This window comes from Rhinolophus hipposideros (assembly GCF_964194185.1).
Source record: "Rhinolophus hipposideros genome assembly, chromosome: 11".
Lineage (NCBI taxonomy): Eukaryota > Metazoa > Chordata > Mammalia > Chiroptera > Rhinolophidae > Rhinolophus > Rhinolophus hipposideros.
This window is the reverse complement of record NC_138057.1, coordinates 76,770,266-76,798,073: the sequence shown is the minus strand read 5'-3', so window position 1 is coordinate 76,798,073 and position 27,808 is coordinate 76,770,266. Positions and strand designations below refer to the sequence as shown.

Genomic DNA, 27,808 nt, shown 5'->3' with positions numbered 1-27,808 from the left:
GGGTCTGTTTACCTGCAGGCCCCGGACGGTGACTGTGAAGGTGGAGCTGAGCTGCGCCCCGGCGGATCCCGAACCCGTGCTCATCCTGCAGGGTCCACCCTACGTGTCCTGGCTCATCGACGCCAACCACAACATGCAGATCTTGGTGAGTCTTGCTCCGCGATCCAGGAAGTCCCATGCAGGCCTCACCAATGCTCTCCAAAGCCCTGCCCCAGCACCCCAGCCCTGCAGCACCCCTGCCAGGTTGTGTGACCCCTGACGGTGTCTATGGCTCCTTGCTCTACCTCTCTCCCCCGCCTTAGACCACTGGTGAATACTCTTTCAAGATCTTTCCAGCGAACAACAACCGTGGCGTGGAGCTCCCAGATACACCACAAGGCCTGCTGGCGGAGGCCCGGAGGCTCAACGCCAGCGTGGTAGCGTCCTTCGTGGAGCTGCCTGTGGCCAACGAGGTCTCTCTGCGTGCCAGCAGCTGTGGTGAGCACCTGGCTCCCTATCCTTGCCCTCCTGCCTTCCTTTGCCCTCTCGTTGGATCAGTTGCCACGGTGTGGTGAACACCACCACACAGCTGTGTGAGATGGGCAAGTTGCATCAGCCTGTGGGAGCCCCATTTTCCTCATCTGCAACAGGACAGTGAGAGTAGCTAGCTTTAGAAGTGCTTAGTACCTAGTGCACCGCGAGCCCTCAGTGACTGACCACCTGGCCCACCTCTGCTACCCTGCAGGCAGTGGGCTGCAGACTTCACCCGCACCTGTCCAGACCATCCCTCCCAAGGAGAGCTGCAATCAGGAGCTGCTCATGATCTTGATTGAGCCGAAGTGCTCCGATGACATCATGACTCTGGTACTCAAGAAAGAGCTCATCTCGGTAAGGGAACCCCTATCTCTCTGGCCTGGCTGACATGGGGAGCTGGTCCCTCCTCTAACTCAAGAAGCTTGGGGTCCTAACGCAGGCAGGGCGACAGATCACATCCCTCTGCAAGCTTCAGTTTTCCCACTTGTAAAATGGAGTTGAAAATGGTACCTACCGTGTGGTGAGAATTAAATGAGATCTGACACGCTGAGCTAGATATTGTGCACAGTAAGTGCTCAGTGAGTAGATACTAGGTGGTTGTCATTATTAATCCTAAATGCAGGCTGAGCAGGGTGGTCTTTTAGAATACCTACACAATATGATTTCTGCCTGATTCAAGAACAAGGGTATTTATTGTAAAAATAACACAGGCTCTTTAAAAAGTTAGAAAAGAAGAAAATAATCTCCCCACCCAAAGGCAATGCCTACCAACATTTTGGTGTGTTTTTGTCTAGAATGTTTTCTCTGTGTATTTCTTATATGGTGGAATCATATCAGAGGCACTTGTTTGTCTCTTGCTATATTCACTTAACATATTTTTAGAACTTTGACATATGTACTTAGTATCACATTTAATGAGCACATATTATTCCATCATATTGACACACCACTATTAACTCCTCCTCCTTTGTTAGACATTTAGCTTGTTTCCAGTTCTGTAATATTATAAATATGCAGAAAATGTCATTGTACATGAAGCTTTTTTTTACATAGGATTGTTTTCGTAGGATAGATTTCCACATTAGTGGGATTGCTAGGTCAAAATGAGTAAACATTCTGGAAGTTTTGATACATGTTGATGACTCATTTTCCAAAAGACGATTCCAATTTTCACCGCTGATTTATGAGAGCACTGTGACTCTCTCTCTACTATTATTTTTGTTTAAAAAAACTTTGCCAGTGTGGGAGGTAGAATGTGGCATTGTTTGATTAGTAGTGAGTAAAGGCATGGCTTCATGTGACTGATAATAACCGAAGGCTCTTTATCACTGTGGCTTGGTATTTTTCTTGATTTTAATACGATTTTTACATAAAGAAAAAATTTTGGCCCTCTGTCCTTCATTCTTTTTTTTTTTTTTTTTTAAGATTTTTTTTTTTTTTAAAATCTTATTGACTTTTTATTTATTTATTTATTTTATTTTATTTTATTTTTTTTTTGTTGAGAGCCCACTGGCCCATGTGGGAATCGAACCGGCAGCCTTCAGAGTTAGGAGCACGGAGCTCTTAGGAGCACGGAGCTCTAACCGCCTGCGCCACCGAGCTGGCCCTGTCCTTCATTCTTATCAAAATCATTTCTCCCAGTTTGTTATAGTTCTTTAAGTTTTGGCTACAGTGGTTTTTAACTTTTTGGACATTTGAAAACATTGGGCCATCCTAGCTACCCATCTGCTCCTTTGTGATTTCTTCTGGACTTTCTGAGGCAGGAAATCTTGCTGCCAGAGCCTTGACAAATCATTCATGTTCTTAGGGATTTTTAGAATGACATTTAACTGTGGTTAAGGCCATGTAGAAGTTTTTTGGGGTGTGAGGTTGTAGGGGCCCATATGGAGCTCTACCTGTCGGCTGCCCATCTCCCCCTCTTCCCCTGCCTGTGCCTGGGCCAGCAGATGTCTGGGAGGTAGAGGAGGAGATGCAGTGACCAGCAGTAGCTGGCATTACTGCTGCCCAGTCCCAAGGGGCCTGGATGCGTACATTGTTACCCATCAGTCTTTGGAACATTACACTGCACTAAAAAGAATGTGATCTATAAATATGACATAGAAAGACGTATGCATATATGATTTATTATTCAGTGAGAAAACGAAGCTACAGCATGAATGACAGTACTATGTCATTAGTTAAAAATACAAAAAAATCCACATGTTTTCTCTGAGTATATATGTCTGTATAGAAGAAAACACAAAGAAAAGGGTCTGAACACATTCACCCCCAAACATGGGGCACGCTGCCTCTCATCAACTTATGAAATGTGGTCAGTGTACAGAATTTGAATTCCAGGCTCACTGTCACTGCAGCTGCACCCAGTGAGGAGCCATTTTTATTTGGTGGACTGAAGTCCCCTAAAGTGGCGCTGGGCAGCTTGGGACGGCAGCTATCAGGGACAGCATTCTGGAAGTGGATGTGAGTGAGCTAGACTCCCGTAGGACCTCTGACAGCCCACTCATCTCTAAGACGCTGAGATTCTTTGATACTAAAAGTGAAAAATTCTAAGATTTGGTAATTTTAAAACAGGAGCTGACAAATGAGGGCCCACTGTTTGTTTTTGTAAATCAAGTTTTATTGGCACACAGTCACACCTATCTAAGTTGGTGCAAAAAACATTGTGGTTTATAAGGTTAAAAATAATTGCAAAAAACACAATTACTCTTGCAGCAACCTATATTTACATATTATTGTCTATGGTTGCTTTCAGGCTATGAAGGAAAAGTTGGGTAATTACAACAGAAACCTCTTGGTCTGTGAAGCCTAACATATTTACTATCTGGTCCTTTATAGGAAGTTTTTTGACCCTAGGTCTAAGATCCTATGACTCTGACATTGGATTATGCTGGTGGGGTCTGCATGCCCTTGGGGCTGTGAGTGGTGATTATATGTAGAATTTGAATGAATTTAAAAATTTTAATAGTTCTGCATTGATTTTAATATATGTTTTAAAAAAAAAGCAAATCAAACTTATGATGTTCCAGGTCTTATTGCTTAGGACGAGGCTAAGTATAAAAGCGAGTCAAGTTCAGGAAAAGTAGTCAGTCTTAAATGGTGTAGGATGACAAAATCTAATAAAAATGGAGAGGAGCAGAGGAATGGCGATGATGTGGGACCCCTGCTTTATGATCAGTCCTTGGTGCTGGGGTGTAATGGACAGGCTCCCGGGAGCCTGGTGCCTCCTGACGGTGCCCCCTGCCCCCCAACCCTGGCTTAGACTTTGAGGTGCAGCATCATGAGCCTGACCTTCTGGGACCCCAGCTGCCAGGCTGAGGACAGAGGTGACCAATTTGTCTTACGCAGCGCCTACTCCAACTGTGGCATGGAAGTGACAGAAAATGTGGTCAATAACGAGGTAAGAGCTGGGGTGGGAAAGGGGTCAGAGCCAGCCTTGTTGGTGTCCCCTCCAGGTGCCTCCTTGATCTTCAAGCTGAGGGGCGTTTGGGAAAGTGGGGTGTGGGGCTCAGTAGGAAGACAAGTTCACGTTAGCCATGGTTGGCTCAGTCTCCCCATCTATAGAATGAGTGCATTGGGTGGGATATCCTCTGGGGTCCTTTCTGGCTCTAAGCAGCTCCTTGGCTCTGTTCCTGCAGGTAGTGGTCAACCTCCTGTCCAGCTCATCACCACAGCGGGTGAGATGATGGTCACCATGCTAACCCACCTGGTCCGGGGTCCTGGGGGCCCCTTCCTGGCCTGGGAGGGAACAGGCCTCAGGAAACTCAAGCCCTGATCCTGGCATGCCATCTGTCTCCACAGCCACCCCTTCTGTACAATGGGAGCAGTACTGTTTAGTTATGTTCTCAGCCTCTCAAGTCAGAGGGTTCTAGCACATATTGGCTGTGTCGCATTGGGCGAATCACTTAAGCTTTCTGGGCCCCAAGCTCAGGTCTGTGGCCTAAGTGGTGGCATAAGAAAGGATCCCCCATGGGGGTGCTTATGAGCAGTCACCGAGAGGACACATGGAAAGCACTTATTTTTTTATTTATTTTTTTAAGATGAGGATGAGGGTCAGGCAACTCCTCTGGACCATGACTCCTGCTCATACCCCCCACCCCTCACCTTCCTGGCCGGGCGCCTCCCAGACTGACCCAGTCTCCCTCCCAACTCCTACAGAAAAAGGTGCAGTGCATCAGAATGGAAAGCTTCTCCTTACAGCTGGGACTCTACCTCACCCCGCAGTTCCTCCAGGCCTCCAACACCATCGAGCTGGGGCAGCAGGGCTTCGTGCAGGTACTGGACTTGACCTCTTAGGCCTGCCAACTCTTGGGATTCCTCAGAGCCTTTCTTCCCACCATCAGTACAGAGATGAGAATTTAACTTCCCAGAGGAAGGAGGGAGCCAGTATGGTGCATGATAGAGGGAAGAGATAGAAACGACAGAGCTTAGAGACACTGATTGGAATGTAACCTCCTCCTCCAGGCGGGCCCACTACTGTCCCACCATCAGGGCTCCAGGCGAGGAACTCTAGAATGAACCTAGCTTATTTCATGAGAGCATGCAGGGCGGAGGGTTAAGAGTAACTGTCCATGCCTCGTCCCCCTTCCCAACCCATGCAGGTGAGCATGTCCCCATCGATCCCTGAGCTCATGCTCCAGCTGGATAGCTGCCAGCTGGATTTGGGGCCCGAAGCAGAGACCGTGGAACTCATCCAGAGCCAGGCAGCCAAGGGCAGCTGTGTGAGCCTGCTGTCCCCAAGCCTTCATGGTGACGCGCGTTTCAGCTTCCTTCTCCGTGGTTACATGGTGCCCACGCCCAAGGCTGGCACCCTCAGCTGCACCGTATCTCTGCGTTCCAGGAATTCCCTGGTGAGTGGGGCCTGGGACAGGCCTGGTATCAAGGATGGGTCTTGGGTCAGGGGTCTCCAGGAAGGGACTTGACAGCCCGGGATGTGAGAGCAGCTGGTGAGGGGCAGAACCACTTCGGGCTGACCTGAGTGATCTTAGTAAACACGGGACCTCCGGGCAGCGGGATGACAGAGGACTCAATTTCTGCATTAACTAGTCACAACATTTCACCACCCACTCTGAACACACACGGTCATCCCTAGGCCCTTGCACACAGAAGAATCCCTGGTTGTATGAACTAGAGAAGCCTCTGGGGGCCACTCCCAAGTGGGCCTCTGGGCTGACCCGGCTCACTTTTCCAAGGTGTTCACAAGGGTAATGGGTGTGGTGCAGAGCGCTCCTCGTGGGAGCTGGGGGGTGGGGGAGTGGCTCCAGGAACCCACAGGACATTCCAGGAGCAGCCAAGGATTGTCCACCCAACACCCCACCATAGCTCAGATGTCCCAGGACTCGCTCAAAGGCTCCCAGCTAGAAAGTGGTCGGATGGGATTCAAAGCCAAGGCCCTGCCAGGGAGTAAACCTGGGAGCTTCCTCCTGAAGGCTGTGCCACTCACCCTTCTCTCTTCCTCCCCCAGGAAGCCCACAGGACTGCCTCCATGCGCCTGAACATCGTCAGCCCTGGCATGCCTGGTGAGCTCTCTCCGGGTTTATCTGGGGTTCCAGTGGCGGAGGTCAGAGTGGGGCACCACGATGGCCCAGAGGGATGGGGCCTAGACACACAGCAGGGAGGACCCCAGAGAGAGCAGCCCTGGGAGGAGGGTAGGACAAGGGCTTCCCAGCAGCCTAGAGTAGGTTCCAGAGCTGTGTCTACTAGATGGAGAGCCTGTACACGGGACAGCCCTGGGGGACAGCATTCCAGGCCTTTGGCTCTTCTCGATCCCCATGGCTGCTGGTTGCCCTCCCTGGAGGGATGAGGCCTCCAGAATCCGGTCTGGATGGGGTGATGCTGGCCTCACCTTTCTTAAGGTCCCCAGTGTAGAGGATGCCTTCAGCCCAGAACCCTCCAGCCTCTTTGTTAGTTCCCTCTGGGGCAGAAGATTCCCTGACACTGGGGATAGAGGTGCGGGTACAACCCTCTTTACCGCCCTACCTGGGCCAGAATGGAGTCTTCACTCACAACTCACAACCAGGAGAACAGGGCTAATAACCCCATCACATGGAATAGGAACTCAGAGGTCCAAGGGGAGACTGCCTGGCCCATAGTCACATAGGAGTCAGAAGTGTGGAAGGAATGAGGCTTGAGAAAACCCAAGAGCAAAGCTGAAGAGTCCTCAGAGGTGCTCTGGCCAGTCCCTACCATGGTATAAGGCTCAGAGAGAGGCAGGGACTAACCTAAGTTCACACAGCGAGGCAGGGCAGGCTCTGGACTCCCAGGCCCCACTCACTTTTTGCTCAGATTATAACATGCATCTTCCCTAAAACGCATCCCCATCAGCCTTGTGAGGCAGAGGCATGACACAAGAGGCCTAGCTAGGTCCTCTGGGTGAACGGTCATAGCAACCATGGCTTAGTCAACACATGGGTGTGATGAACCCATTTGCTAGATGAGGAGACGGAGGTTCAGAGAAGTCAGGGCAGTGGCTGAGCTGGGACTCCCACCAAAAGCTGTGCCGCTGGCCAGCACAACAGGGTAGGGGACCAGGGAGGAGGCAGCAGTGCTGACTGCAGCCATCCCTCCCTTGGCTGCACAGGCAAAACCCTTGTCCTGCCCGCCGTGCTGGGCATCACTTTTGGCGCCTTCCTCATCGGGGCCCTGCTCACTGCCGCACTCTGGTACATCTACTCGCACACGCGTGAGTATCCCAGGCCCCCACCGTGAGTGCTCAGGACCCCTCTACCACCACCTGGGGGAGCCTGGCAAAGCCTCTGGGGGAGTGGGGAACCCTGGCCGGGGCCCTGACCTCCGCCCCTGCCCCCAGGTCCCCCCAGCAAGCGGGAGCCCGTGGTGGCAGTGGCTGCCCCGGCCTCCTCAGAGAGCAGTAGCACCAACCACAGCATCGGGAGCACCCAGAGCACCCCCTGCTCCACCAGCAGCATGGCGTAGCACCCAGCCAGGAGCCCTGGGGGCCATCCAGCCAGCCCTTGCCCAGCAGGAGAGACTAAGCAGCCACCAGCTGGAAACTACTGCTCATGAACTCACCCCGGGACCCCAACCCTTCCACTCGACCAAGGATGGACCGTGCCTTCTGCGTCCGCCCCTCCTGCCTCCCTCTCAGAGGCCTGCTGCCAGCGGGGGCACCGGCTTGGAACACCTTGGGGTCCCCCTACCCCATCCTGCAGAACCTTCAAACTCAGTGGGCCTGGGGTACGGCTGCCCAGGACCACGGAGAGACAGACCATTGCCCTGTATGTCCACATTGTTGTAGCAAGTCCCTGTTATTTTCACCTGGATCCTGCACTCAGTGACCTGGGCTGGGCAGGAAGTGAGAACTCAGAACAGACTCTGCCCAGCCCACCCCGGCCGAAAGCACCTCCTCCGTGGCCAGCCCAGAGCCGCCAGGATCTGATCCCAGCAGCACCCATATCTGGACTGGCACAACTTTGGGAGGGGGTACTGAAGCCTAGGGGTGCCCACCCTGGGGATGGGGTTACCTAGCTCCTTCCTGCAACTGTCACATGGAGACCCCGCCCTCCTAGCCCAGCAGGAAGGCAGCAGATGGGAGTGGCCAGGCTGCCTGACCTGGGCCCACCCCTGTATACTCACCACCAATAAACCAGACCATGAAACCACGGCTGGGCTGGGCTGGGCTGGGCTGGGCTGGGCTGGGCTGGGAGAGGGGAGGAGGCCCTAAAACAGAGGTGTTGGGGACAGCTTTGGGTTCAAATCCTAGACCTGCCGCTTACTGGCTGTGTGGCGGTGTGACTGTTGGCAGGCCCCATGGCTTCTTTAAACCAGCCACAGTTTCCTGATCTATAAAACAGGTATGCGACTTCTTCACAAGGTCTCTGCGAGGAGGTCTGCAAAGCAGTGCCTGGCCTATGGTCAACAGACATCAGGCCACTCTTCGCATTTCAGACAGGCCACTTGAGGTTCAGAGGGAAGGAGGGACTCGTCACAGGTCACACAGCCCAGGCCCTACACAATCCAGTTACTATACCACTGTAGCCCCCACCCCCGATTGTCTGCTGAGGGAGCTAGAGGTCAAGAGTTAAATCAAACATTTTGCTATCATTTAAAAAAAAAAAAAAAAAAAGGTAAAGGCTTTAATTCAATCCAGCCCCGCTCTGTCCCCAGGAGGCCCCAGGCAGGGACCCTCTCCTTTCCCAGAAGGCACTGAGAGGAGGAAATCTGTTGACCTGCACCTGGCAGGACCCCAGGCCTGGCCCGGCAGCTCACACAATAAGCTGGGCCTGAGGCAGGAAGCAGGGGAGGTGGGGAGGGAGATGGGAGGGAGACGGACTGGACTGTCAGGCCCACTACCACAGCAGGAGAACTGGGAAGGCCCCTGGCTGTGTCAGCAGGAAGGAGAGGCCAAGGGCACTGCTGGCTCAGAGACAGAGGATGTCTGACCTCAGCCTCCCGCCCACCAGCCCTCTATGTCACTGTCCAGAGCCCAGGCCCCTGGGCCAGTCGAGACAGAATCAGCCAAGCAGATAACGAAAGGCACCTAATACAGGAGTTCAGGAGTTCGTGAAACGACGCAGGGCAGGTGTGGGAGGCCTCACCTCCAACCCCACTGCCTTGGCTACTGGGACAGGGAGGGCTCCAGCAGTTTCAGGACACCGCCCACCAGGTGCAGGCTTCCTGTGACCAGCACGTGGATGGCAGCCGCCTCACGAAGTACGCTGGCCCCGCTGCCTGCCACAGGGTGGGCGAGGAGGCCCCGTGGGGGACTGGGTGGCTGAAAGACGGGGTCCCGGCCTTGGGCGATCCATTGCAAGGCATGGGAGATGCAACTGAAGACAAGGGAGCCGGCGCTGTGGGTGCGGGGCGGGCAGGGTGCCAGCCGCAGGGAGGCAGGCCCACCGGGCTCCGGGCTGCGGGCACTCCAGAGGTCCGGGCCGGCCTGCTCCTCAACCAGGCGCCTCCAGTGCTGCTGGTGTTCCAGGCAGCGGAGCAGCACCTGGTCCAGTGTCACCGTGAAGTTCTGCTGGTCTGCAGGACACAGGGAAAGGCACGTCAGCGAGGGGGACGGGACCGGAAGCGGGGGAAGGGTCGGCCCACTGGGAGCGCCTGCTTAATGCCTGGTCCTTTCCATGCATCACCAGTCCTCACCGCGGACGCTATGAGGAAACTGAGGCTCAGAAAGGTTCCGTGACTTGCCCACGAGGACAAAGCTGGTGAGAAGCAGGGCCAGGCAGGTTAGCTTCAAAGCTAGGGCTTTTGCCCACTGAGCACATCTCCCACCCTGGCCTCACTGCCTTCATCTGTAAAATAAGTAGGGCCCATCACTAGGTGGACATAAGCCTTTCTAGAAACGCAGATTCCGAATTCCCCTGACAGTCTGATGTGGAGCCTGAGGAGCTGTATTTTTTACAATACTATTTCAAATGTTTTTAATGTGACCCACAGTAAAAAATACATTTTACAATGGCAACCCAGTACTCACATATGTGTACATAAATGTCTGGAACAGAATCTTCATAAAACAGTACCTACCCTTACTTTGTCCAAGGCACACAGATATTTTCTATTTCATTTAAAATAAAAAATGCTGGTTGAGACCCACTAAATTGATTACAAGAACTTTACGTAGGTTGTAACCTGCATTTTGAAAAATGTTTTCCCCAGTAATTCTTTTTCAGTATTGCAGTCACATGAAAAGTTCAAAATGTACCAAAGGATATTTATATAATAAAACAAATCTAGCTCCTACTTCAGACCTCCAGTTCAGAAGCCCCCACTGTCACCAACAGAGCAGCCCTCCACCCCCTGCCCACCTCCAGGGACCATGCTTGTCACCTCTCACCTGCATTGCCTGTGGAGGACACCTCTGTCAGGTTAGGGCAGAAAACAGCATAGTCAAACTGGCAGGGCTAGAAGGCCAAGGGGTACTTGGTGTCAGAGTCTGCAAGGATGCCCCACCCCCACCCCGACTTCCACACAGCACCCCAGAACCCACATACACGTCCCCATCGCTGGAGATGCACCCCCCACCCCAGCTGAAGTGCAGTAATGCTGCATGAACCCTGCCCCAGCACTTCAGTGGCCCCTCGTCTACCTCAGTATACCCTGCCTGGCCTGTGGCCTGGGCAGCATGGCCCACTGTACAGATGGGGAAACAGAGGCCTGGGGGGGAGGTCCAGCTTAAGGTCACCCAGCTACTGAGCAGGCTCCAAATTCAGGCTGGAAAGGCTTTCTGCACCAACGGGGAAGGTTCTGGATATGAAGAACAGCCTCAGCCTCCTGGTCTGTGAAATGGGAAATGACCCCTAGGAACCATTTCAGCCGTGACAGCCTAGGGCCGCCTCGGTTTCCTGAGCAGAGAAGGGCCCCCACATGCTTTAGCCCAGTGACTCCTTAAACCAAACTTGAGAAGCAGGTATCCCTAATAGCAAAATGAGGCTCAGGGAAATGGCCCTCTCTCGTCCAGGGTCACATGCGAGTGGTTGAAGGGACATGACCAGTGAGTCCAGAGCCTGTACCTTACTGCTCTTCCCTTTAACCCTGGGCTGAGTCTGACCACGGAGGAGAACGAGAGCAGTGACCAGGACTAGACTCTCCCGTGTGCCCTGAGGCTTTTACACTTAATCCTCAGCACAATTCAGGGGAGGGGGAATCAGCCTCATAGTACAATTGAGGAAATGGAGGCTCAGGGATGAAGGTACTGCTTGAAGGGGTGGGGTGTCACACAGCCAGAATCAGGGCTGGGCTGCCTGTTGCCCACCCAGCAACCAGTCCCTCACCTGCAGCAGCTTCAGCAGGGCGGCGGGATCCCGGTCCCCGGTAGAGTTGAAGAGCAAGACTCGCACCTCTGGCGCGCTGTGGGAGGGGCGAGGAGGGGGTGAAAACCGCACCTGCCACCCCTTCTCAGCGGGAACCTGCTCCATCCTTCCCTGAGTCCTGCGCGTTCCTCTGGCCCAGACCCGCCGCGACCCCTACCCTGTGCAGCGCTCACCTGCCCCGCCTCTCACCACGGTGCAGCGCCTGGCGGAACCAGCGCACGCAGGCCTGCATGCTGCTGGAGGTATGCGCGCCGTCCAGGTACCAGGTGAGGTGCCCGCGCCGCAGCACCTGCGAACGGCCCGGCCACTCGGTGTCCCGAAGCCCTGGGGGAGAGGGGCAAGGCAGCTCTCCAACAGTCGCTGCAGGGCAGCCCTCTCACATCCTCTCCCACCCCAGTCCTCAACTCGCATACACAACCCATCCACAGGGCCCCCACCTGAGCTCTCGAGGAGCCTACTACTGGAAGCCAATCACTGGCATCAGCTGTTGGGCTGCCTCATCTGGTGGAATCTGCCAGGCAGCCCTGATCGGGCTACTATCATATCAGCCCCATGTTACAGGTGGAGAGCCCTTAGCTTAGAGAAACTAGCTCACAGAGGCAGTAAGTCCTGGGGCTAGAATGTGATCGAAGACCCACCAGGCTCTGGGCGGTGTCATAGCCTTGATGTGGAGCCTGGCACACGGTGGGCAGATTCAAACCATGAAGGGGTTTAACAGCCACGGGCATCTACCATGTGCTGAAAGCTTAGAGGGAAGCGAGAAGCCTGACAATATCACCATTCTCAAGAACCTCATAGTCTTACGATGATGGGAATGGCAGCTACCACTGCCTAGGCATTTTCTCCCACACCCGCCAGGCTCTGGGCTCAGTCCCTTAGTGATGTCACCTCACAGTGGGTCCTATAATCATCTCATTTGGCAAGAGGGGAAACTGAGGAACACAGAGAGCTCATGAACTCAAAGTCAGGGAAACTTACTGACTTCAGAGTCCTTTCTCTTGGGCACCATCTCAAATTATCCCTATGTCTCAAATAGGAAATCGAAAGAATCCCCTGAAGGGATCTGGCTGGACAAGGTCCAACTCACCGTGCCGCATGTGGGACGTGGGCTGGAACACAGGCGCCAGAGGCAGCTGCTGTAGGAGGCGCGGCCTGGATGGCGTCAGCTCCCCGATACCTGGGGGCAAGGGAAGACCGTGTGGGAGTGGGTGTGCTCAGAGCCCTCAGGGGCAGGCTTCCCGTATCCCCTGCCCACTTACCTCGGTGGTCCTTTTGCTGCAGCCAGCAGCGGGCCAGCTGCAAGGCCAAGGCAGCATTGGACCGCTGGTGCTCTCCTTCCAGGCCAAGGGTCAGAGGTGGCCCGCCTTCCTCCAGGGCTTCCAGTTGTGGGCATAGATAAAGGGGACACTACAGAGGAGTCAGGGGAGCTGCTGTTGCCACCTTGGCCAGAAGGCCCTTCCATCTTTCCCCACCAATCAGCACCCACCAAGCCCTGCTCCTAGAACCAAGATGTGCTCCAGCTGGGCGAGCAGCTGGCTCTCACTGCACAGATGAGCAAACTGAGGCCCAAAAGGATAAAACACCTCCCCGGTACATCCAATCAGACTCACCGAGATCTGCTCAGCACGCTCCTTCAGCACTGCTAGGGGACCGTCAGGCTGGGGCACAGTGAAGGCAGGGACACCATGCTGTGGAGGACAAGGAGCGTGAGACAGGGGCTGCCGAGGAACCTCCACCTCTGGCCCCCACATCCCTGGGCCTGGCCGTCCCATGTAGGGGACCTATGGGAACCCCTCGATGGGGAGACTAAGGCCGGAGAGAAGGCTCAACTTGCTCCAGTCACACAAAGAGCTGAGACAAGAACCCATACCCCACTGATGCCCAAAACCTTGTCTGAATCAGGATACAAAGGACCCTGCCCCGGCTCTCCTGCCCTGAGCATAAGGGCCAGGACCAGGCTGTCCATGTACCTCCCCTCCCTGGGGCTGCCTGGTCACCTTGAAGATGCCCCCTTTCTGCCATGCGATCTTCTCCACCGTGTCTCCCAGAAGGCTAGTGTGGTCAATGCCAAGAGATGAGACCCCACATACCACAGGCTTCCTGCAGAAGACAAAAGGGGCATGATGCCGCTGCCCTGGGCCACCTGGGCTCCTGGCCACCACCTGTCTCCCCCAGCAGCTGCCCTCACCTGATGATGTTAGTGCAGTCATAAGCCCCACCAATACCCACTTCCACCACTGCCAGGTCCACCTGCAGAGAACCAGAGGGCATGACAAGGGGGATAGGGGCACGTGGGAGTCCCCAGCCTGCTAAGTTTCCCCTCCCCAGGGCCTCAGACCCAGGGTTCTGGGGAGTGGGCATGCACCTTCTCTTGGAGGAAGACGTGGAAGGCCATGAGCGTAAGGAAACGGAAGTAGGCCGGCATGGAGACACAGCTTTTGCTATCCTGTGGACAGGAACACATCAGAGCCTGTCCCAGAGGCTCAGAGATGGGATCCTGGGCTGTGCAGTGCCTTCTGGGTCCACCCACCCACTCCAGTGCCCTACCCTGCCCACCCAACAGCCCTCCTGCATGGCTACCTTGGTCTCCTCCAGCCGCTGGTAGAGGCGCCAGAAGTGCTTGGTGAAGAGCTCGCGGCTGATGGGCTGCCCATTGATGCGGATCCGCTCACGCACCTGCACCAGGTGGGGAGAGCTGCCGGGAGACCTGAGGTCATCAGGACTCCCTGCCCAAGCCCCCAGGTCTTTCCCCACCCACCAGTCAGACCTGACTTTTGTGAACACAAACCGGACCATGTCACTGTCCTGCTGGAAACCCTTCTGCGGCTTCCCCTGCTCTCAAGAGTCCCAGCTTCTCACGTCGGCCTCCAGGCCCCTGTGGGGCTGATGCCACTGGCCTCGGTGCCTCACTTCTCCCAAGTCCCTCGGTAGGTCCCTGTGCCCCAGCCCATCTGTGCATCCCCGACTGGACCACGAGGCCATAAGGGCTCAAGTCGAGGGCTGGGATTTTACCCAAAAACTTCGTTTAGAAGAGAGGTTGCTGGCTTATATTTGAATCCTTAAAGGCCTTCTCACATTATGAGTCCTTCTCCCAATTTCTTTATTTTGAACAACTACTTAGGGAAAACATGAGCCTGAAATGACCTCAGTCAGCTGGTTTCAGATGCTTATAGGTCACTTGAAGGAACTGGTTACATATAAAGAGGCCAAAATCTTAAATGTCCCAACCCCAAGGACCAAATCCTGAGCAATTAACCACCAGCTTAATCCAACTGCCTTACAGGCGACCGGCTAAGGGGAGACATGTAGAGCCCAGGGAAGAGGGGCCCCCGCCATCGTCTGGTATGAGTCTAGATGCTTGAGTGTGACCAAGAGGGGGGACTGCCTTGAGCACAGAGCAGCAGCTGAGGCTGGCAGAGTAGAAGGGCTCCCCTCTGCTGCCCATTCAGGATGCGGCATGGGCTCACAAACTACCCTTATCATTTAAGCCGTTACAAGCCATGTTTCCTGCTCCTTACTGCAAAGACATCCTAACTGATAACTATTTGCACGTGATTTAAAACTGGTATATAAAATTTTTTAAAAAGACACGCGACGATGCTAGATACATACTTGGTTTGTACACAGTCAAATTTTCATTATGAAAACTAAAGACTGCCACAATCTTGAGGCAATGTGGTGAGTGCTAGTTGAATGTTTGTTTAACTAATAAACATTGGGCAGAAAGACAAGCAGCTCAGTTCTTGGAGGTGACCCTGGCCCTGAGGTGCTGGCTGGTTCCACCGCCCCCCAGAGAGCTAGGAGACACCATATCCCTCCGCACCTCAGTACCTAAAGAATCCGGTCTTCAGGCCATAGCTTCGGAGAATACGTTCAGTGAAGGCACAGGTGGAGCCCTAGAAAGAAAAGTTCTTGTCTGGGCAGAGCTGCCCACCCCAAGTGGATACCCTCCCCCTGGGTCCCATCCTTCACCTTCCCCTTGGTCCCAGTGATATGGATGATGTTCAGCCGGTCCAAGTCCTCCACCTGGGACAGACAAACAAGGTCTCCATCTCAGCAACAGGACTCACAGACAGACAGGAGTAGGGGGTGGTCACAGGCCCTGCCCGCTTTACCTGCAGCCCACTCCGTGCCAAGTACAGCTCCATGGCTTCCAGTTTTGTCTGGGGGTCACCCTGCTGGCTCTTCATCTGCTCCAGGTAGCTGGCATTGGTTTGCAGGGTGTTGAGTGTGCGCACAGCATCCTGGCAACCACAGTCCCCAGGTAGCAGGTTAAGGCTCACTAGGGGTCCGGTCCATAGGGACAGAGGAACCCAGTGCACCAGTGGCCAGGCCAGGGCACCATCCTGTGTGCCAGCCCTATTGCCCCAGCCTAGAGATCAAGCCAGCAGTAAGAGAGAAGTGGCATCCATCTTGCTTAGGCAGAGATGGGCGCCTAGGGCAGTTCAGCCCCACCCAGGGAGTGCCAGGCTAAGCAGATAGCATGGCTAACGGGACTAGACTTGCTTCCTGTTCAGGCTCCCCAGGCTTCATCCCTGGGGCCTTTGCCCTCATTCCTTCCAATGCATCCGCCACTATATTGAGCCCCTACTGGGGTAGGGCCAGAACCACAGAAGGCTGGGGTCTTAGAACTGGAAGAACTGGAGTGAGGAATTCCGAAAAGCTTCCATGCCCAATCTTGATGATTGGGGTTCCATATTTTGACCCAGAGTAGAGCTGCTTGAAGCCACCAGATGGGGAAAGAAAGGCAGAAGGAAGGGTGTGCCTGCGGTTACCCAATCAGGAAGGAAGGCAGGTCAGCTTTAGGAGAGTCCACGTGGGGGGGTGACAGTGAGAATGCCATTTATTTCCCTTCAGGGCCTCAACGGGCTAACTGCAGGACCCACCCCCATCAAACTGGCACCACCTGTCTGGCTAGCATCAAGTTCTGGTCTCTGGCAACTAGCCTCTGGCATAAAGCCAAGAGGAACATTTCTGTTGCCCAGATTCTTACGCCATCTCCAGCCAATTCCTGTCTGCCCCCCAGTCCCAGGGACTTGGATCTCCATCTCCTGAATCCTAGGGACTACAACCCCAGATCTAGGCTCCTGGATCTCGTCTGAATTCCTGATACCCTTTCCACTCCCACCCCTCAACTGCTGGTTCAAACTCCCGAGAGTCTGAAACACCAAAACCCCAGCTGAGCCACTGGACCTCTTGGTCCTATCACCGGGCGTCCCTTCCAACTCTAACTGCGGGACACTTCAGCCTCAGAATTCGCAGACCGGCGGCACAGGCCCAACTTTTTAGTCCCACTTCCCATCGCAGGGTGTCCCGCCCAGTGTCAGGCCCCTTGGTACCCTCCCTCCGCTGGCGGGGCCGGATGCTGTGTGGCTCAGGCCCGGCCCACGTGTCATCGCCCGACCGCAGGCCCGCGGGATACCTGATACTCCATGCCCGGCTTCAGCGGCGCGGGCCTAGCGCTCAACTCTCGCCGCGCCGCGGTCCGGGTCGTTGCACCGCGCGGAGAAACCGCTTCCAGGTAGAGAGCCGCGCGTAGCGGGCTGCGTGCCCGGGACATAGTCGCGGCGCCGGCGACCTGACGCTGGGCCCCGCCTGAGCCAGCCCTCCCGCTTCGCCTCGTCCCGCCCCGACACGCCCCCGCCCGCCACCAATCAGCACCGCCCAAGGAGCCCACGGGCACGAATGAGAATCCGCGGATGCCATCCTTGTGAGGGGCAGGCTCCCAGGCGGAGGGCTTCGCCCATAGTTCTGAGGGGCAGGCTCCGGGCGCGGCCTCCGCCGTGGATGAACCTGCACCTATGTTGTCATCCTCCGCCCAAGAATCTGGCCACACCCCCCAAAATAGTCCCCGTCAGTAGCCCTCCGGAACCTGCTCCAAGCGGGGTGGAGTGACCTTATGGAGGTCGCTTAACCTCGGCCCCAGGTGTCCCAACTCAACGCAGAGACCTCAGGCTGCGGGGATGCGGCTTCTGCCCTCACGAATCGGACAGCCCGATTGCGGGGCGATAAACCCCAAACGAGGCACCTACTCTATTAGGGACCCTAGCCGGCCCTCGGCAGCCTGGAACGTCTTCCTGGATGGAAGAAAGCAACATAGTGGCTGAGTCCCGGGGGAGGGGAAGTCAGCGAGGTGGCAGGGGGGCAGGGAACGATGTGTGTGAAAAGCAAACGATTGGAGAGAGAGAGAACTAGGCATCCGAGAGAACTACATTGCCAACTGGTTGGGCCTCGTCACCCCAGAGTGCCAGGATGCTAGATTCAGCAGGATCTTGTAGCCTGATGAGACAATTGGATTAAATTTGGATGACAATAAAATGATTTTAAAAGCGATGACAAGATCAGATTTGTACCTGAAGATTTGCTGTGTGTCGAGCACCATTCTATTTTCTAGATGGGATGCTGCCGGGTTCATGAATCGTTTAGTAAGCCAATTAGATCTGTTTTCTTTTGTTTTTTTTTGTGTTTTTTTTTTTAAAGACTGGATTGAAGAGTCATCTGGCGAGGAGGTAGGACAACCTCCATTTGTCTTGGAGTTTTCAGAACTTTTTCCTATTACCTTCTTGGCCCCCACTGCTAGCGTGGAAAAAATAGTTTGGAGATTCCTTTTACAGCAGAGGCCCAGAAAGCGGGGGAGGGGTGATTCCTTTTACAGCAGAGGCCCAGAAGGCGGGGGAGGGGTGCTGCAAACATCCCTCCAGGGAAGTTGCCACAGATGAAAGGCAATCCTTCAAACAACTGATGGGATTTCAGTACCTCCCTCCCTCTTTCCTGCTGGGGTTGGGAGTAAATATTTATCAGAGATTGTTTGATTTTGAAATAAACACATGATGTGTTGGGAAGATTCCTTGATTGGCTGGCTGGACTTCGGCGCTTCACATCACTGCTGGGCGCCCCCACCCGGCCCCATGGGAGATAAAGAGGTCCTTTCCTCTCTTGGTTTCCTTTTTTTAATCATTGAAATTTTCTCTTTATATAGGCATGTATGTAATTTAATAAATGCATAAAAATGATCATAAAGAAGCTTTAAATGTTTTTCTTTTGCCCCACCCTATCCCACCCCCCACGCTCCTCCTTTGGAAATCCTTGACAACCAACTATGTGTCCCATAGTTTTCTATGCTCATGAAATCAGACACACCTAGACATCTATCAGGCCTTGTCGATGCTGATGACAATATTTTCTGCATCTTAACTTTCTTACTTAACAAAAAGCTTATAGGGATTCCTAAGTCAGTGACTTAGCAAATAGTTAAGTGGCGCTTCTCTGGGCCAGACACTTCTAAACACTTTCTACATAGTTGCTCATTTAATCATCACAATCCTAGGAAACGGGTATTAGTATTACCATCCTTTTTTCACAGGTGAGGAAACTGAGCCACAAGGGGATAAAGGCATATGGCCAAGTCACAAAATCAAGATTTGAGCTCTGGCCCTGGAGTCCTTATTCCTAGCCTCTGTGCCTCCTTCCTGCACTCCCATGGGGAGGGGGACACTGCTAACTCAGTGGCAGTGGCAGTAACATAATGCACCTCCATTTGCCTGCTGAAGGGCATTCACATAACCTTCAGTGTTTTGCTGCGTGCACACCAGGGACTCTCATTCCTGCCGTGAGGTTGCATGGAGTGGGAGGGCTGGGTCATTGCACTCCATGCTGTAAGCTTTGCATCTCACCGGCTGTGTGAGGAGGGCGCTCCTTTCCCAGAATGTCCCCCTGACTGCTGGGTGTAGAATCCCTTCTCATTGTCACTCTGCATTTCCCTAGCTCTGGTGAACTTGAGCACCTTTCCATGCATTTGTTTCAATAAACTGCCTCACTCACCTTTGGTCCATTTCTCTAATGTCTGTTTATCCCCTTCTTGTGAAACATAAAAGCATGTTGGGTATCACAGATACTGCTCCTCAGTTCTGTCCTCCACATGGCAAGTTGTTGTTTTTTTCTCTCAATCGACTAGTGGTGGCCTCCATTGATTCATATGTCACAGGGGGCATTGGAACTCTGGGCCATTCCCCCAAGAATAAGGTCCCAGGGAAAATGACCTCTCAGGAGAGATGTAAGGTGGAAAACCCCACTTGTCTATGTTCCTGAATTTTAACTGATTTCTCTCCCTTTGTCCAGAGCAAAGCCATCTGTGTCAACCTTCCCCTCTGACCAGTGACAAGCCATCTCTAGAGTGCAGCGGATTTGCAGTCTGGCAAATGTTGAACTATAGCTCTCAGTTCCAGTGGGAAACAGAAGTAGACGTACAGACACAGAAGGCAAGAAACAGCACAGAAAATTTCAGGGATCCTACCTGGTGTCATCCCAGTTGTATAGGAACTTATAAGTGGTGACTGAGGCCTTGGCAAAGCCACCCAGAGGCCTTGAGCGGGTCACCTGTTCCATGGTCTCCCGGGACAATTTTCATAGCCAGTGATGCTGGGAAATTGATAGGCATAAAATTTAAGGAGGAGAGGATAGAATAGATTTATCTTCTTTTCCTTATTAAAACTTTTCCTTGCTTGTAATTTTATTTTTAAATTCTAATATTTTTGGATGGATAATACATCATATCATTCAAAAAGTCAGAGGTACATAAAGATGTACAGTGAAAAGCTCACCTCTCACCCCAGGTCCCAGCATCCTAATTTCCCCTACAGAAATATTTCATGCATTTACAGAGCTATTTTATGCATTTACAAGCTAACATAAATATATACACAGATTTCCCTTTTATAGTCAGATAGCAGACCATATACGTCAGTCTGCATTATATTTTTTTCCACATGCCTTTATACCCTGGACCTTATTCTGGAAGGTGTCAGTACATAGAGCTTCCCCACTGGCTAATTTTTTTTCTAAGCTGTGCAGTGCTCCTTGGTGCCGGAGTACTACTGTGTATTTGGCCAATCTCCTACTGATGGACATTTAGTTTTCTGGTATTTTTTCATCATAAACAATGTTGCAGTGGGTAACATTTTACCCTCATCGTTTCTTCCATGCGTGAGTGAGCATATCTGATGAATTAATTCCAAGTATAACTGCTGGGTCGAAAGGGGTTTGCATTTGACAGTTTCACATTGTCCTCTAGAGGGGTGAGGCTGCTTTCCATCCCCACGTCTCCAGTAGGCCATGAGCCAGCCCTTTCCTCACCAGCACTGACCATTAGCCAGATTTGATCCTTGCTAATCACATAGGTGGAAAAATGGATTCTCAGGGTAGTCATCAGTTGCATTTATTTTATTTGAAGGAGGCTGAGCACTTTTTCTTATTTTTAAAAACCATTTGTATTTCCTTTACAGTCTGCTCACCTTTGTATCATTGCTTTTTACTTGAAAAGTCACGAAGGAAATGAAGAAATGTGTAAAGGACTAAGTTAAAGTCACCTTCATCACACCTGGAGAACCACTGTTGCCACCATGAAGGCATTTCCACTCTCCAGAAAGAATAGAAACAAAGCCATTGTCTGGAGAGAAAAGAAAACAAGGGTGCAGGGAAATTGGCAAGTAGGCCATTGACCACCCACTGGAGGCAGATCTGTACGTGTGCGGAGGGTGAGTGAAGGGTCGAGGGATTCTGCTTTAACCCTTACCCTTCCAGAGGGAAAGGATGTTATCTATCCATTCATTTATTCACTCAATCATTTGATGAGAAATTGTTTTTGTGCCAGATCCTAGGCTGGGTGCTGGGGACACTGGGTTCTAGGGACAGATGACAAATTTCTGCTTGTCCTGTCAGGGGGGTGAGAAGGCAGTAAAGAAGGAAATTCACAAATAAATAAATATATATATATATATATATATATATATATATATATATATATATATATATATTTGCAAACCCTGATCAGAGCCCCCTTCATTGCTATAGGGGCAGGAGGCTAAGGCCCAGAGAGGGACAGAGACAGCTTGGAGTCGCACAGCGGGTCAGCAAAGGTACAGTACTGGGTTCCAGAGTAGACTTTCTAAACTCAGATCTGCTTGAGTTACTGCCCCTTCTCCTGTCCTCATGCCCACAGGATTAAGAAAGTCCACATGCCCACTGTGTCCCATCCTCTGCCCACGTCTGGCCTTGTCCACCACTGCTGGGCCCCCATCCCTGCCAGCTGACAAGGACTTCCAGAATTGGCTTTGGCCTCGTCCACCTCCAAGCTTTTGCTCACATTTGCCTCTGCCTGAAACCTTTCCCCTGTTTTTTTCTTCTTTGCTTTTTTGGTTGGGCTGATTTTAGCTAACATTTATTAAGCACTTATTCCTGTACTTGGCATTGCAATCTTTTTTTCTCTTCTTGAGAATTGTGTGAATTCGAGATTATACCCATTTTACAGGTGGAAAAATGGAGACTCATGGAGGTTAAGCAACTCAACCAGAGTGACACAACCAGTACGTAGTAGAGCTAAGATTGAAACCTGGATTTGCTGACTATAAAGTCTACCGTTATTCACCACCACCTATCTGGTCATCCTGGCTCTCTGCAGTTTATATGCTGTGTGACCCTGGGCAATTCGCTTCCCCTCTCTGATCCCGTCTGACTCTCGGTCTCTCCTTAGCAGAGTAAGAGCTGAAATGAACTCTTTACCAGCCCACAATTTCTGGGGATATCTTGGGGCAGTGGGTGGAGTGTCTCAACGAAGGCAAGTCTTCAAAGGCCATCACACTCTCCGAGAGCCTGGACTAGAGAGGTCCAGCTGCCCCTTCCCTGCCCCACCCAGGGTTCTGTGGAGACCAGGAGAGGTTCAAGCTCATTGGCAGGTTTGTGCAGAAGCCTAGCATTCAGACCAGAGGGTACATGGTACATTTGGGATATCCACTCAAGGGCTCTGATCCTCTGATACGAGAAAACATGCCTTAGGCAGATTTCTGTATCTTCAGTGGGACAGCCTCTCCTAATCCTTGCCCTGATGCCAGCTGTTAAGGTGTTAATGGATTTGGCTTATTAGGAGGACAAATGGGCCTCTCTTTGACCCTGCAATTCCACTTCTCAGCATGACCCTGAAAACAATTGGAGCTGTGATCAGAGGCCCACAGGCTCCATCTCAGGCAGCTACTGACGCCCTTCTTCCTGAAAGCCTTTGTTCTCTGGGCTTCCCGGAACCCTCCCTCCCAGTTCTCCTCCTTCCTTGCTGGCTGTACCTTCTCTAACATCTTCCCATTGGAAGGCCCAGGGCTCATACCTCTCTCTTCAAGGTTCTGCTGTCCTGGGTCTGTGATGACACATGACATTCAAATGTCCTTCTTTAGTGACCTACAGCCCTGAGCATCTGATGGCATCTAAACTGGTCACATGTATAACGCATGCTCTCTTGCATCGCCACCGTGAAACCTGCTCCTCTCCAGGTCTTTCCTGCTTGGAAAACAGCTCCACCATCCACCCAGCTGCCCACGTCTAAAGCTGGGCCTCACCCTGGCTTTCCTTCTCCCTCACCCCCAACCCCACCATCCGCAGGCCTGTCCACTCTACACTCCTGCCTTCCCTCCAGGCCCCCAGTGCTGGTCTAGCTTATAGGCTCTGCTGCTGCTCCCCTTTACCCTACAACCATTCTCCAGTCACTTTTAAAGAAAATCCGATCTTCCTTCTTCACTTTTAAAGAAAATCCGATCTTCATTCTCTTCTGCTTAAAACCCTCCAGTAGATTCCCACTGCACTTGGGATGAAATCCAAACTTTTGATCTTACCATCTTTTACCATCACTCCCAGCCCTGCTGGCCTTTTCTCTGATCCTCAAATATGTCAAACTCATGCCCACCTTCACCAAAGTCCACAACTAGTGAGCATTCCTTGTTAAAGGTACTCATGTAATCTTCATGGGAAACTGAGGCACAGAGGGTTACTCAGCCAGCCAAAGGTTACACAGAGTGAATGCATGACAAAGCCTCAGGGCCTTTGCACTGGTGGTTCCCTCTGCCTGCAACCTCCGTCCCCCAAAATGTCACATGACCGACTCCTACTCATTCCAGGTCTCTGTTCCAATGTCTCCTTCTGGCTGCCATCTTGTCACATCCATCTTTTTATAGTTTTTGAATTTTGAACCACATAATTAGCATTTTACAATAAATACTTTTTAAAAAGAGTGCTATGAATCACGATAAAGAAAGACTAGTAAGGGAACAACCCCAGTGATGATACGGTATGGACAGTGGGATCCCATTTTTGTTAAAATAATTATAATTTAGAAATGGCCTCAAAGTTGTTCCCTAAATGGTAACTGTCATTAGCTCAGGTGGCCAGGCTACAGGTGACTTTTATCTTCCTTTTGCTTATATATATTTTAGAATTTTTCCCCTGGGAATATGCATAATTAGGAAAAAGAACAGAGTTCCTACCACACTGGGTAGCTGCGCCTCAGAGCTCTTCTTGACCAATTCTTGTTTAGCAGTTAGGGACACTGAGGCCAGCAGGGGGCCAGAACTGACCTGGAGCCAGGCATGGCTCCCCAGAAGTTCCTGGGGTCCCCACTCGTGGCCACGAGAGGCCTTCGGAGGACACCAGGCATGTGGATGGGGCCTTGTGGTAAGCCAGGCCACAGAAAGACTGACTTCGGGCCTGCCTCCTCCCTGAGGGGCCTGGAGGCTCTTGGTGCTGGTGAAGGCCCTCTCTGCTCACAGGTTAAGATTTACCAAGCCTTCTCCTTGCCAGGCGCTGTGCTGAGCCCATTTTATAAGTGACGACTTGAGAGAGGAATCACCCACACAGGTCACTAGCGAGCAAGTGGCAGAGCAAGGACTCGGCCTCGTCCCAGCTCCATTTGATTCCCATGACTACTGATTTAGCCCCTCTGACCAAGCTGGGGGATTCCTGGCTAACTTTTTTCATTTGTCACTTGGATTTTCTTAAATAATAGTTAACGTGAGTGCTTTCTAGACATCAGCACTGTAAGAGACCTTTACAGGTATCTGTGTCATTGGATCCTCACCCACCCAGTGAAGGAGGTTCTGTTCTGGGACGCATTTCTCAGGAGAGGCAACAAAGTCCTAACAGAGGAAGCGACTTAGTCATTCACAGGGGTCTGTAATATCGGGCCCCGGATTCCACCCCCAGGCCACCTGTGGACCTTGCCCTCACCTGCCCTGTGCCCCGTGAGGTGACCTGGTCACCAGAGCTCAGGCCTGGAGCTGGCTCTTACTTCAAAGGAAGGCCCTGCTGCTGGTGAGGGGCTCTGTGAAATGCCAACACTCCCCAGACCCTTGGGAGGCTGCCCTCAATTCTCTCTCCCCTGGTGAGGGGACCTACACCACGTGACCCTGGGCAAGTCACCTCATCTCCCTCAGATCCTGGCTTCTAAAATGAGGAGGCCTAGGTCCCCTCAAAGGAGCCACTGCTCCCAAACCCTGGCCTGTGGGGCCACCTGCCCTCTATTGCTGGGCAGAAGGTGCCATCTCTCCGGAGAGTCTGGGGAGACATGGCACGGCCTGGTGTGCAGCCCCAGGGAACATTGCCGAGCTGCTACAGCCTTGCATTCTTGCCTGGGCTTCTGACTGCAATCTCAGGAGGAAGGGAGTCACTGTCTCGTGGTATCCATTCAGCAGACGAAGAAACCAAGGCTTGGTGAGGCGAAGCAACTTGTCTAGTGTCTGTCAGGACATGCACCTAAATCTCCTGGCCCGTCCCCTAGCAGCCCGGCCCGGGGTTCCGATCCCCGGCTTCAGCCAGTCTCTGCTTGAGCTGGGCTGGAAGGCTTCAGCTGCTCCTTGGCTAGCCTCCTCACCTCACTGAGCCATGTTCCCTCACCTGTAAAGCAAGGGTCGCAGGTGTGCCCACCTCAGAGGGCTGGATGAGGCTAATTGAGAGGGTGATGGGCCCTGTGAGCCAAGGTTAGAAACCTTTCACATGCTAAGTCCCTAACAGCTCGAAACTGCACCTATCAGATCTATAAAATGCAGATAATCGTCTCAGATCTGTGAAATACAATAACAATGGACACCAGGCCCAGCAGGCAGTAAGCACCTGATCGGTGTGGCCATTATTATTATCATTATTAAAATGAGACTGATAGTCCTTCCTCACAGAGAAGTCCCGAGAGTTAAATCAGATGAAATCTAGTCTACAGATCACGTAAACAGGCCTGGCACACAGGAAGAGCCTCACGGTAGCCTCTGCCACCACCTCGGTTCTGCACTTGAGACCCTCCTTGAGAGCCCCGCCACGACCCCCCTGGGTGGGGGCCTCTGTGGAGCCTCAAGCTGGGTGGGAGGTAGAGCTGTGAAGTCCTGGGGACACCTGACCACCCCGGGCCTTAAGAACAAGGCTTATCCATGACAAGGCTTTTTCCTTGGGGTTCCGCAGTGTGTGGTTATTATCACTGCTGATAGCCTTGGACTCCTGAGGGACATGTCCACTCATATGTACCAAAGAAAGAACTGAGGCTTAGAGAGGCAGGCCACCTACCCACTGTGTTCTCCTACCTGGAAGGAGGCAGATGTAGCGGAGAAATTCCCCCCAGATGGGCCCAGCCACTCCATGGTTGCTTTCCGCCACAGCTTCTTGGCCACTGGCCAGGAGGTAGCCAGGGATCTGTCACCTTTCATGCCTGACCTTCCTGCTCCCCAGCCAGGCAGGGCACGAATGGATCACAGGTGTGGGTACCTCTGCCAAGCCAAGCCCACTCTGCCTGTGCTCCAGCTGGGCCAGAGGTGGGAGGCGAAGTTGAGAGGATACCTAAGATCTGCCCTTCTAGCCTCCCCCGCCCCCACACCCAGGCCCTCCACCCTCCCCCAGTGTGCAGGAAGGAAAGTCTTACCTGTAGGTTCCTGTTCTCATCCTGGGATCTGCCCAGGGAACTCTTGTCCTCCCTGGAGGTTTCCAGAATGCAGGACTAGTCAGAATCTCTGTGAGTTAAATAACAACTTGGCAGAGGTTAAAGGTGAGCAGGCAGGGGAGAGGACTCTGAAGAGAGGGCCGCTTGGAAGACTTTCCGCCCTTGGGCTGACTTTGTCAGGCAGATCTTATCACAGCCTATCTCCCTTTACCCTTTACCGTTAGGGCCCTTTTGCCCTGACCCTGCCAGGCCAGGATTCCTGGGGAGTGGGGGTAGGATTCAAGGGTGCCCTTGACCTAAGGAGTCTGAGCCCACTGTGGGGAGAGGCTGTGTTTCAGCAAATCATTTGCTTGAAAAGAAGCCAGGACCCATCCAAACAAGCTGGTAGAGACTGGCAGAGACCTTTCCTGTTTACCTACCTCTTCAGTCCTCTGCTTCAGATTGTCTGACTCACTAGTATTTGGGAGATTCATAGGTGCCAGACACAGCTCTAGGTGCCTCAGGTCATGACCCCACAGGTCCTGCCCTCTGGAAGCTTTCATTCTGGGCCATGTACTTCCCTCCACCTGGGATGACAGCCCTGTCACATCAGGGCTGGAGGCTGATGTGGGACAGACCCACACCTGCTGCTAGTCTTGGCCTCCTCTCAGGGGTGTTCTATGGGGAGGTGGGGCGTGGGGGGAGCTCGGAGCCAGAATTTCCAGGGTGTAGGGCCTTCTTCGGTTGTTTTAAAATATGACTTAATCGCATTAATAAAAATATTACTCCAGGAAATCTGAGAAAACACAGAGAGGCGTAAAGGACAGAACCACTCCAAATAACCATGGGTAGTCGAATGCGATTCCTTCCATTTTTCTCATAAAATGAGCTGAAGCAGCAGGTGTTTTCCACCTGTTGTGTTTGGAACGTCTTTCTAGCGCAGTGCGTGTACTTCTACGTCCTTTTTCATTGCCCAGCATTCAATCCGCGGGCGCTGCTCATATCCCCCCAGGAGCGTGGGCACCGCCCGTCAGCTTATTAGAGGTGCCCCACCCAGACCTTGAGTTAGGGTTTGGAGTGCACTGAAACTGGAGAACTGCTCTAACTTATTTAAGCTGATGGAGGCTCGTGCTTTTCCAGCTTTTCCTCATGCATGGCTGCCCTCAACAGTGTGGATGCGCTGGGCAGAGGTAACAGATGACAGGTGAGGGGTCAGCCTTTGAGGTTACAGCCTTGGTGCGGCCACTGTACACTCGGCCACATAACCCTTCTTTCTATGGGATAAGAATCAACATGCTCCTCCTACTGGATCACTGTGTGAAGTCATGGCTCTCATCTTAGACTATACAAGACTAACTTGATCCCTAACCCTTCTTTTCATGGTAGATGCTACTTCTTATCCTCGGTTCCCCTCCTCCTGTTCTCGTGATCCTGCTGCTCCTGGTGGGGTTTCAGTGGCACTCTACCCAGTGGCTCTTGCCAGGGTCACCACGGACCTGGACGCTAAACCCAATGGCCCGTCCTCACTCCCACGCTTTGGACCCATCAGCAGAACTTGTGTTAAGTGACCACTCCTTCCTCCCCACTCTTGTCTCTTCACTTCTGGAACCCCCTCCCCCCAGTCTCTTCATCTGTTGTCTCCCCCAATTCTTGGATGACATTGGAGTCCCTCAAGGGGCCACGTCCCCCTTTCAGCCTCTTCCGGTGAGGACTCAATGAGGTAACAGTGTACAACTGCTTACAAAAACTTTCTGTAAATGGAATTGCTGGTCCAAGAATATGAACCTTTTATAGCTTTTTATCCTTCAGA

At 52.6% G+C, this 27,808-nt stretch overlaps 2 protein-coding genes across 6 annotated transcripts in view; one reads left to right on the top strand and one right to left on the bottom strand.

Moving 5' to 3' along the window:
* ENG (endoglin) overlaps nucleotides 1-8,574 on the top strand; it is a 30,019-nt gene extending 21,445 nt beyond the window's left edge. The window contains exons 6-15 of one of the 3 annotated variants that reach the window (XM_081065997.1): nucleotides 19-145; nucleotides 303-477; nucleotides 725-867; nucleotides 3,773-3,910; nucleotides 4,149-4,187; nucleotides 4,669-4,785; nucleotides 5,112-5,360; nucleotides 5,975-6,029; nucleotides 7,091-7,192; nucleotides 7,319-8,574. In XM_081065997.1, the coding sequence (XP_080922123.1) occupies nucleotides 19-145; nucleotides 303-477; nucleotides 725-867; nucleotides 3,773-3,910; nucleotides 4,149-4,187; nucleotides 4,669-4,785; nucleotides 5,112-5,360; nucleotides 5,975-6,029; nucleotides 7,091-7,192; nucleotides 7,319-7,443 (1,270 nt within the window). In that variant the 3' untranslated portion in view covers nucleotides 7,444-8,574. The remainder of the gene's footprint in view (nucleotides 1-18; nucleotides 146-302; nucleotides 478-724; nucleotides 868-3,772; nucleotides 3,911-4,148; nucleotides 4,188-4,668; nucleotides 4,786-5,111; nucleotides 5,361-5,974; nucleotides 6,030-7,090; nucleotides 7,193-7,318) is intronic. The other 2 variants (XM_081065996.1, XM_081065998.1) reach the window with 2 other exon arrangements.
* A 14-nt stretch (nucleotides 8,575-8,588) lies between these two features.
* On the bottom strand, nucleotides 8,589-26,112 carry FPGS (folylpolyglutamate synthase). 3 transcript variants are annotated; one of them, XM_081066000.1, is made up of 15 exons: nucleotides 26,002-26,112; nucleotides 15,401-15,529; nucleotides 15,258-15,311; nucleotides 15,117-15,181; nucleotides 13,866-13,980; nucleotides 13,651-13,731; nucleotides 13,474-13,535; nucleotides 13,283-13,385; nucleotides 12,896-12,973; nucleotides 12,545-12,692; nucleotides 12,373-12,462; nucleotides 11,459-11,609; nucleotides 11,247-11,322; nucleotides 10,310-10,376; nucleotides 8,589-9,495 (listed from the first exon to the last, which is right to left on the bottom strand). In XM_081066000.1, the coding sequence occupies exons 2-15, from the start codon at nucleotides 15,473-15,475 to the stop codon at nucleotides 9,086-9,088; spliced, it is 1,575 nt and encodes a 524-aa protein (XP_080922126.1). In that variant the 5' UTR covers nucleotides 15,476-15,529; nucleotides 26,002-26,112; the 3' UTR covers nucleotides 8,589-9,085. The 3 variants fall into 3 exon arrangements, with proteins under 3 accessions (XP_080922126.1, XP_080922125.1, XP_080922127.1); XM_081065999.1 differs by lacking the exon at nucleotides 26,002-26,112 and adding an exon at nucleotides 16,708-17,066; XM_081066001.1 differs by lacking the exon at nucleotides 26,002-26,112 and adding an exon at nucleotides 16,708-16,901 and having other exon boundaries at nucleotides 15,401-15,488.
* Nucleotides 26,113-27,808: the final 1,696 nt, after the last annotated feature.

Bases quoted from the DNA above. Each gene is read 5' to 3' on its own strand.
- FPGS (XM_081065999.1), bottom strand. From the start codon at position 16,845: ATGTCCCGGGCACGCAGCCCGCTACGCGCGGCTCTCTACCTGGAAGCG. The intron at 12,693-12,895 runs GTGAGTCTGATT...ACTCCTCTGTAG, and splicing joins AGCGTGCTGAGCAGATCTCG to TGTCCCCTTTATCTATGCCC. The intron at 11,610-12,372 runs GTGAGTTGGACC...CCTCTCCCCCAG, and splicing joins CACGTCCCACATGCGGCACG to GGCTTCGGGACACCGAGTGG.